The following is a 10,409-nucleotide window of genomic DNA, read 5'->3' as shown; positions in this document are numbered from 1 at the left end:
TTGGACCTTGCTAACTCTCTGTGGTATTGCTCAGGCAGTGTAGATTCAAGGTGAGTGGGGAGTGTCATTGAACAACCCCAAAGTGTCTTTACCTTCTGGCCTAATGGTTTATATTCCTGTATTTGTCCATAGGCTCTTGTGGATTCTATGTGTTTTCAGTGGTGGGCAAAATAAAAAATAAAAAAAAAGGCTGACCCATCTACTGAGTGCCTGGGTAAGAATTCCTGCTACCCACATTGTGGGAAACTTAGATATGAACTAAACCTAGGTTTTATTCTGTCCATCTCCCCAGAGCAAAATGTATGGGGTTGGGGCAAGAGGCAAAGAGAGAAACTAACCCTTCAGGGAGTCCTGCCTCTGGGATCAGACCCATGTGAACCCAGAGTTCCTTGGAGAGCCTTGAGCCACAGACAGGGATTTGCTGGTAAATTTGGATTTGTTGGGGGGGAGTATGCACAGCATGGTGAATTTAAATTTAATCTGAATTGTTAACATTTTCTCCATCACTTTCTTAGGTCTAGACAAGATAATAACTGAAGCCCTAATCTGCCTATTTCAGAAATGTAAATGCTTACAATGAAAATTTAACAATTGGCACTCTCGAACACAAACTGGATCAAACACGCCCCTACTGAGTCATTTTTATTAATGTTCTTTCCTCTTTTAAAAAATTTCATTACTTTTTCCAGCTGGCTCCCCTTGTCTATAACAGAATCCTCACTTTTAATAAATAAGCATTGTCAAACAAAACAAATCCATACATTGGCCATATCTGAAATTCTATTCCTCTACCACCTCTCTGCCAAGAGAAGCACATTTCACCATCAGTCTTCTCAAGTTAAGACCACTCATGGCACCAACCATAGGCCTGAGGTCTCTCTGTGTTCTTTTCCTTCATGTTATTATGGTCAGCCTGGACATTGTTCTGCCTTTGGTAATATTGTTCTGTCTCAGTTGTTAGGAATCTTCCCAAGTTTCTCAGAATTCTTCCTATACATTCTTCTTTTTTTTTTCTTTACATATTTTATTTTTCCCCAATTACATGTAAAGACAATTTTAACATTAATTTTTTTTTGAGTTCCAAATTCTCTCCCTCCCTCCTCACCCCCCTCGTTGAAAAGGCAAGCAATTTGGGGCAGCTAGGTGGCGCAGTGGATAGAGCACCGGCCCTGGAATCAGGAGGACCTGAGTTCAAATCCGGCCTCAGACACTTAACACTTACAAGCTGTGTGACCCTGGGCAAGTCACTTAACCCCAATTGTCCCACCAACCCCCCCCCAAAAAAAGCAGAAAAGGCAAGCAATTTGATATAGGTTACACATTTGCAATCATGCAAAACATCTTAGTTATGTTGTGAAAGAAGACACAGACCAAAAACAAAGAAGCAAACCATGAATAAAATAATATGTTTCAGTCTTCATTCAGACTCCATCAGTTCTTTTTCTGGATGTGGATAATATTTTTCATCATGAGTCCTTTGGAATTGTCTTGGATTATTCTATTGATCAGAAAAAAGTCGTTCACAGTTGATCTTTGTATAATATTGCTGTTACTATGTACAATGTTCTTCTGGTTCTGCTCACTTCATTCAGCATTAGTTCATATAAGTCTTTCCAGGTTTTCCTAAAATCAGCCTCCTCATCATTTCTTATACCACAATAATATTCCATTACATAGTATACCACAATTTGTTCAGCCATTTCCCACTTGTTGGGCATTTACTAAATTTCCATTTACTTGCCACCACAAAAAGAACTGCTATAACTACTTTTGTACATATAGGTCATCCCCCCTTTTAAAAAATCTCTTTGGAGGGGCAGCTAGATGGCGCAGTGGATAGAGCACCGGCCCTGGAGTCAGGAGTACCTGAGTTCAAATCTGGCCTCAAACACTTAACACTTACTAGCTGTGTGACCCTGGACAAGTCACTTAACCCCAATTGCCTCACTAAAAAAAATCTCTTTGGGATACAAACCTAATAGTGTCAATCCTGGATCAAAGTTATGCAGTTTTATGGTCCTTTGGGCGTAGTTTCAAATTGCTCTCCAGAATGGTTGGATCAGTTCACAACTCTACCAATAGTGATTAGTGTCCCAATTTTCCCACACCACCTCCAACATTTATCATTTTCCTTTTTTTGTCATATTAGCCAATATGATCTGCATGAGGTGGTACTTCAGAATTGATTTAATTTGCATTTCTCTAATCAATAATGATTTAGAGCATTTTTTCATATGACTATAGATTGCTTTGATTTCTTCATTTGAAAACTGCCTGTTCATATCCTTTGACCATTTATCGATTGGAGAATGACATGTTCTTATCCATTTCATTGTTTTCTATATTTTTGAGAAACAAGGCTTTTATCAGAGACACTTGCTGTAAAATCCACCCCACCCCCCAGCTTTTTTCTTTCCTTTTAATCTTGGTTGTATTGGGGTTTTGTGTGCAAAAGCTTTTTGGTATAATATAATCAAAATTATCCATTTTATATCTAGTATTTAGTTTTCTATCTCTTGTTTAGTTATAAATTCTTCCCTTCTCCAAAGATCTGACAGATAAACTATTCCTTGCTTTCCTGATTTGCTTATGGTATCACCCTTTATGTTTAAATCATGTACCCGTTTTTACCTTATCTTGGTATTATGGTGTGTGATGTTGGTCTATACCTACTTTCTGCCATACGGTTTTCCAGTTTTCTCAGCAATTTTTGTCAAATAATGAGCTCTTGTCCCAAAAGCTGGGATCCATATGCATCATTTCTTACCATAACAAGTCATCTTCAGCAAATAATTTGCCTTCATCCCTTTCTACCCCTCAACTTGACCCACCCCTGGGCCCCTTGGCTCTGATTGGTGAATTTTTGCCTTAACTTTCAGGGGCTCAGGCCAGTTGGTTTGCTCCAAGTCATGCCTTACCTCTGTAACTCACCCTCATCCCTGCTTTCCAGGGGTATTGTTATTCCCCGTTAGAATATAAGCTCATTGAGGGTAGGGACTGTCAGTGCTTGGCACAGTGATAGGCACATGGTAAGAACTTAATAAAAAACTTCATCTCTCTCTTTCTTCTCTTTCTCCTCTCTTTCCCTCTCCCTCCACAGTTTCTCCTCTCTCTGTCCCTGTCTCCTCCTCCCTCTCTGTCTCTTCCTCTCTCTCTCATTCCTTCTCCCTCCATCTATTTCTGTCTCTGTCTTTCCCTCTCCCTCCATCTCTGTTTTCCTCCCTATCTCTCTCTCTCTCTATGTCACTCTCCATACATTTCCTTTCCTTTCCCTCTCTGTCTTTCTCACTCTTTCTGTATATACATATATATATACATATGCATATATGCATACACACATATATAGGCAGCTAGGTGGCATAGTGGATAGTGTTAGACCTGGAGTCAGGAAGTCATGAGTTCAAATCCAGCCTCAGACTCTTACTAGTAGTGTAACCCTGGGCAAGTCACTTAATCTCTATCTCAGTCTTTTTCATCTGTAAAATAAGAATAATTTGGGGAGGTCTTTTTTAAATGTAGAATTCATTTATACAGATATCATCTCATTTGCTTTCATATATTTACAAACTTTTCCGATTCTCCTTTCCACTGAAAAATATCTAAGCCGTGATTAAAATTTTAACCACTATGGGGCTGCACTGGAGTTGTGTGCTTTTTTAACAGATGAAAAATAAAACTCTAATTACTTTTTCTGATACATTAGGCTGGAAACATTTTGGAAAGGCCTCAAAAGCCTTTACTCCTTCCTGTGAATAACCATTAAAATAATACCACTAGCCAACTTTGTCAAGATAAAATAAGAATAATATTAGCACCTACCTCTCAGGGTTGTAGTGAGGATCAAATAAGATAATATTTGTAAGGCACTTAACACAGTGCCTGGCAGACAGTAAGCATTATTAGCTAATATTATTATTAACCTCTGTCTGCCTCATTTTCCTCAACTGTAAAGTGGGGATGATAATAGTACCTACCTCCCAGGGTTGTTGCGAAGATCAAATGAGGTCATTTGTAAAGCACTTGGGATGAGCAAGTAGTAGGTGCTTAATTAATGCTTGTTTCATTTCTTAAGTACCTACTCTGTGCCAAGCACTGTTGAATGCTGGGAATACAAAGGCAAACTGATAGCTCTCAAGGAGCTATAATTTATAAAGCACTTTTCTTTCTGCAAACTAATGAAGCAGAAAGTGTGTTATTATCATTCCAAATGGGCTGAGGCTTTAATAAGTGAATATTAATAATTAGCCGACTGGAGAGTTGGAACCAGAGGTGACTTCAGTAGTTTGTTTGACACCTGCCAGGTGTGACCACCAGGTGGAACAAGAGTCCCAGGTACCGTCCCTGCTCAAAGGGAGTACCTCATCTCAGAAATGAGAGGCAGAACTATTCTTGGGCATGGGACACTGGGGTGGGGGGGGGCAGACTGTACCCTGCAGCCTTGTTCTCAAATCACTTTCCAAGGCCGGAGCAGTTCCCCATTCCCTTCTCTTTCAAAACACACACACACACACACACACACACACACACACACACACACACACACACACACGCAGTGAGTTGCCAACCTCCTTGGTGGGGACTGACCAACAAGGCTGTGAAAGGGGCAATCCTGGGACCCAGACCTTGTTATTCTCCAGGAAGATGATGAGTGCTAGGGGGAGGGTGAATATGACCAGTCCAGTCAGGAGCCATGGTGATTCTTGCTTCACTCAGGATAGACATCCGGTTTCAGCCAGCTGGGGAATTTGGGGGCTTAGGAGAATGAGTCATGGGTTGGGGGATGTGCGTGTGCTATGGGGAGTTCCCGGCATAACCTGCTCAAAGCGGCCTGGAGGCTGGAATTGTGCCAGGCAAAGAGGAAGGGTGGGATTGGGGGTGGGGGGGTTAATATAGTTGGAACATGGCGGTGGGGCACCCTATGTGCCCCAATTTCAGATACAAGAGATGCAGTGGTTTCCACAGGGAGAATAGGCAGCCAGATCCAGGAACAAGAGAACGAATAGGGGCCAGAGAACTATTCCTTCCCTTCTTAGCTAGGGAGACCAGCCAGGCTGGGCGGATTTGAAGGGGGAGGCTGCAATGGGAGACCAGGATGGGATAAATGGCTAAGGGGGACCCAGAAGAGTCTCTCTTCTCAGCCTCCATCTGTCTTTATTGGCTTCCATTCCATCGCTGGCTCTATTTCTGTCAGCATTCTCCATCTCTGACTCCATCCCTCCCTCTTATCAGGCCCTGATTCCACAGTTCTCTTTAAAAGCCCCAGGGCATCTCTGGGCTGGGGCGGGGCAAGGAACGGAGAACAGGATGTCAAAGGAGAATGAGATATTCCACAATTTCACAAAGTTTTCGCAAACTGAGCCTTGGTGTCCCAGACCCCTGCCCTCCTTCTCCCTCCTTCTTCCCCCTCCCCCAGTTCTCCCTAAAGCATTGTCCTGGACACTGATTTGCATAAACCTGGGAAGTCATTACTGAGAACTTTCAGCACCAGGTAATTTCCTCCCTGAATGGCCCATCTTATAAAGGCTTCAAGCAGCCAGCCCCAGACAGAGTCCAGTGCCTGCAGCTCCTGACCCAACCAGGCCCCATCGACCAGACCCCGTCCTACCCAGACGCCATCAACCAGACCGAAGCCCCATGAAGCTTCCCAGTGAGTCTTGGTGACATAAGGACCCTTCTTCCTTTATCTCCCAAGATAGGACTGCCTGGGCTATCTATCTGCCTAGGGTTAGGAAAGGAACCTGAATGACGAGGGAGCAGGGATTCCCATTGACTTTGCAATGGGGGAGCTGGGGAGAATCAAGGACACTGGCAGGATCCCATGTTGGGGATGGAAAACGTGTCTTGGAGTCTTGGGGGGAGGGACTGGGACCCCTCTCTAATGAAAGTCTCTCTCTAGAGAATCACCCTCCCTCCCACTTCCACAGCCCCACTGCTATTCTGGCTGAGTGCACTCTGGCCTCAGTTCCTGGCCAGCCCCCTGAGCTCCTCCTACCTGCCCCAGAGCTTCCTTCCCCAAATCCAGGAGCAAGTGAGGAAGATCCAGGATGACATCGAAGGGCTGCAGCAGAGATTGGTGAGAGAGGGACCCAGGGAGTAGGGAAATGAGGGGTCCAGGGGCAAATTGGGGTAGAAAGTGGTAGCACGGGGGCAGCTAGGTGGCACTGCAATGGATAAAGTATGGGCCCGGGATTCAGGAGAACCTGAGTTCAAATTGGACCTCAGACTCTTGCTGCTTACTAGCTGTGTGACCCTGGGCAAGTCACTTAACCCCCATTGCCCCACAAAAACAAACAAAAAAAAAAGTGGTAGCACCAGAGAGAGCCTAGGGAGAAGGCATGGAGAAAACAGGGCAAGCTAGAATAGAGACCAGGAAGCCAAGTGAATAGGCATATTGAGAACAATCCCATGGAGACAGAGAGAAACTGAGGAAGATAAGGATTATAGAATGTCCAGCTGGAGGGAACTCTAGGGATCACCCGGTCCAAACTCACATTTTACAGGGTAGGATATGAAGAGAAGTTGAATTTGCTCCAGCTTGCCAAATGCCATGAACTCTGGCTTCATGTTCAATATTCTCAATTCACTGCCATCAAGATAGAAAGTCAGACTGAAGCTTAAGAAGCAGAGACTATGTGTGTGCGTGTGTGTGTGTGTGTGTGTGTGTGTGTGTGTGGATATATGTGTATATGTATATGGCCCAGAGGTGAACTCCCACCTCCAGTTCTGCTAAGCACTCCATTCCTGCCTTCCCAGTGTGCTGACTACAGCCTATGCCATCCCGAGGAGCTGATTTTGTTTGGCCAGTATCTGGGCATCCCCAGGCCACCTCTGAACAACTGCTACAGTCAGGACTTGAGACTGGTGAGTACTCTCAAGCTCTTCTCTGATCTCTGGAACCAGGCCTAGGAGATATGGGAGGATACAAATTCTTCCTTTCCTCTGTGGGGGTGGATGGCAAAACCAAAACCAAACCAAAACAAAAACAAATAAAACCTGTCTGGATTTCACTAATCCTACCCTGATGCTCTGTGCTGTGGGTTAGGGAGGAGAGGTGAGGACTTGAGAATTTCATGGAGGGGATGTGGGACTGGAAGGTGTGAAGCCCAGCCAGGGGCCCTCCCTCCTAACACTCTGTCAAACCCTAGGCAGCCTGCCTGAATCAGCTTCACCATGGACTCCAGCTCTACCAGGATCTTGTGAAAGCACTGGGGGGCATCTCCCCCGAGTTGGCTCCGACTCTGAACACCCTGCAGCTGGATGTTGGTGATCTTGCTGCCAACATCTGGCAACAGGTAAGACTTACTACTGTCTAACTCTTTCTGACACCTTCCATTATCTGTCAAATGAACATCCTTTTCCCTTCCTTATATCGCAGGCATGAAAGGGTGTTTTTGTTCATATTTAGAAGGGTTGGCTAGGGGAGGTGGGGCTCAAGATCTAACAAGAACCCATTCCTGCTGTGGGTCACGGAGGTGATCTGAGGAGGAGGCAGGAATCACCTCAACAGTGAGGTTTTGCCATGGAAGGTAGTGGTTGGGAAGCCCCTTGGGCACAGACCTGCTGGCTTCCCCTCCATCCGCTTATCTCTGACACCTTCCTTCTCCCACAGATGGAAGATTCTCATGTGGCTCCTGAGATCATGCCCATGGCGGGCACCCTGCCCCTCTTCAGCTCCTCCTTCCAGCGTCGGGCAGGGGGTGTCCTCATCTTTGACTACTTGCAAGGCTTCCTGGACATGGCATTCCGTGCCCTGCGCCATCTTTCCCAGTCCTGATTTAATTCCGTATTTATCCCCTATTTAATATTTATATATTTAAACTTAGCAAGATATTTAAAAGGTGGAAGGTAGTGGAGTTCTTAACTGTCCCTCCTCCCCCTCAATCCCATTCTGGGTCACAGTCTCCCTGTTCATAGCAGGGGAAAATTCTGACCAGCCACCCTGGGGGCTGGAAGATAAATAGGTAAATACCAAGTATTGCCATTAAATGACCCATCTCCAGGTGGGAGATGCTCCGTTGTTTAATATTTAAACAGCAACGTTCCCTAGGTGAGTGATGGTGCCTGCTGTGCAACCTAGCTATGGCAGGGCTGGAGGTAGGGCTAACTCACCAGTCTTGCCAGGATCAGTCCAGCTCTGTTCTTTGGTTTTCCCTTTGCCCCAAGGGAAAGTCTCTTTGCTGAACAAAGGCAGCTCTGGCTGGGAGGTGCAGGGAATGGAAGCTTCTTGAGGGCAGGCACTGTTTTCATCTTTGTACTTGCATCCCCAGCCCTAAGCTCGCCAAAGGCTTTGAAATAAACGTTGGTTGAGTTGTGCCTGAAATCCTACCCCATCCTGTGTGGAATCGTTTTCTTTTCAAGAATTCGGGTTATGTGGAAGGTATTTATGAGAGTTCAGAGGAGACCCCTGGAGTCCTTCTAGGTTCAACAGCATTTCATGGTAGCCTGTCATTTTTATTCCTGGTATGTAACTGCTGTGTAGATGCCAAGCTAGCACTCCAAGGGGGAGAGATAGGACTGGGAGGGCTCCCCTCGCCCAGGTTCCGTCCCCTGGCTTCTTCTACACTGCCGGACCGGCCGCCTAACCCAGTCCCATTGTTGATTCCCTCTGAACTGAGAAGGGGCTAGGTTTGAGTCTTCAAAGCCTGGCTGCTTCTATTAGCCAGTCTGGGTTGTAACTGTTGACTTCATTATAATGACGATCATGGTAGGAGAGGCAGAATGGGGTAGTAAATAGAAAGGGAGCCTCAAAACTGGAATGGAGCGGAGGTCTATGGATGGCAGCATCTCTCAAGGTAGGCTCATGTATATACACCACCACCTCCATGCAGACTCCTCGCTTAACCCCTCTCCCATTCCCACATTAGTTTCAGTTCTATCCGAGCCAGCCAGTCAGATAACCACCGGGTCCCAGGCAGTTAAATGCGTACAAAGAGCCACAATGGCTAAAAGAACCCTATCTTCCCCAATCCCTCGCCTGAAAGACCTAACTAAACTAGAAGCCAATTTTGGTCTGGCCTCCAGGAAGTGCTAATGAGGGTGAAGGCTGGAAAGAATCCAACTTATATATATGAAAGCAGGGCTCCAGACACCTAAGGGGCAGGCAGGGAGCATTTATCTCTTTTGTCCAGCTGAAACTCTAAAACTGAATCGAGCTACTCTGGGACTCCCTATCAGAGTGCAGGCCAGATCCCCAGAGGGACACACAGTAAAACTCAGAAATAGCAGAATAGGACATTATTTATAACAAAGATGAGGTGGAAAGTGGATCCCAAAGGCATAAAAAATTAGAATTATTTCTCAGCCTCAGAAGGTTGCCTGCCACTTGGAAAGGCAGAATACAGGATTTTGTTTTACTTGACTAACTACATTTGTTATAAGGGTTTTGTTTTTCTTATGTTCCATGGGGGAAAGGGAAAGAGAGAAAATGAATACTTGGTATATAAAAAAATTTTAATGAAAAAATAGAAAGAAAAAAGGTAAGGAGGAAGGTTTAACGTAGAGTCTAATGAACTAAGGCAAGATGACCAGTATGTCCAGGAAGCAGTAGGTGGCTCAGTGGAGAAAGCTCTAGGCCTGGAGTCAGGAAGACCTGAGTTCAAAATCTGGCCTCAGAAACTTACTACCTATGTGACCCCGGACAAGTCACTTAGCCTCTGATTGCCCAACAAAAGGATCCACTGGAGAAGGAAATGGCAAACCACTCAAGTATATTTGCCAAGAAAACCCACAGACAGGTATAGGCCACAAAGAGTCAGAAGTGACTAAACAACATTTATTTATTTATTTGTTTGTTTGTTTATTTTTGTGGGGCAATGAGGGTTAAGTGACTTGCCCAGGGTCACACAGCTAGTAAATATCAAGTGTCTGAAGCCGGATTTGAACTCAGGTCCTCCTGAATCCAGGGCCAGTGCTTTATCCACTTCACCATCTAGCTGCCCCTAAACAACAATTACAACAACAAAATCAAGGAGTGGACATTATAAAAAAGGCTCAGAAAAGTCTCAGGTTGGAAATCAGAGCAATGATTTAGAAATGGAACAAATGTCTCATTCCAGATAAGCCCCCTCCCTTCCGGAAGTGTAGCCCACCAGTACATTGTCCACACCTCCCCAACTTCACTCCCCAACACCAAAGAGCAGAGCTGCCAGCCCTCTCCACTCAGAGGGGTGTGTGAGCCCTAAGGGGCAGCACAGCCCCACCCCATCCCCACCCCACCCCCAGCTCCCATCCCTCACCTCTGCCCCCAACTTACAGTGGTGAAAGGCATGAACTGCAGGATGCTGCCTCTGCAGCCCTGCTCCAGGCAGTCCACACACTCCTCCATGAACCACTGCACAAACTGGGTGTGAGGACCTGCTGTCCTGGCCCCCAAGATGGAGGAGATGAGCAGGAACAAGTTTGCTGTGCAG

The 10,409-nt window shown here is 45.5% G+C and overlaps 1 protein-coding gene across 1 annotated transcript; it reads left to right on the top strand.

The window, feature by feature from the left end:
* Positions 1-5,395: 5,395 nt before the first annotated feature.
* On the top strand, positions 5,396-8,169 carry CSF3 (colony stimulating factor 3). Its single transcript, XM_043963718.1, has 5 exons — positions 5,396-5,647; positions 5,925-6,073; positions 6,754-6,861; positions 7,146-7,292; positions 7,610-8,169. The coding sequence occupies exons 1-5, from the start codon at positions 5,635-5,637 to the stop codon at positions 7,772-7,774; spliced, it is 582 nt and encodes a 193-aa protein (XP_043819653.1). The 5' UTR covers positions 5,396-5,634; the 3' UTR covers positions 7,775-8,169.
* Positions 8,170-10,409: the final 2,240 nt, after the last annotated feature.

Source organism: Dromiciops gliroides, chromosome 4, assembly GCF_019393635.1.
Source record: "Dromiciops gliroides isolate mDroGli1 chromosome 4, mDroGli1.pri, whole genome shotgun sequence".
Classification (NCBI taxonomy): Eukaryota; Metazoa; Chordata; class Mammalia; order Microbiotheria; family Microbiotheriidae; genus Dromiciops; species Dromiciops gliroides.
This window is presented reverse-complemented; position numbering and strand designations above follow the sequence as displayed.

What these genes read in the sequence shown, in the direction of transcription:
- CSF3 (XM_043963718.1), top strand. An exon ending in ACAGTCAGGACTTGAGACTG is followed by an intron (nt 6,862 to 7,145) that starts GTGAGTACTCTC and finishes GTCAAACCCTAG; the next exon opens with GCAGCCTGCCTGAATCAGCT. An exon ending in CTGCCAACATCTGGCAACAG is followed by an intron (nt 7,293 to 7,609) that starts GTAAGACTTACT and finishes CTTCTCCCACAG; the next exon opens with ATGGAAGATTCTCATGTGGC.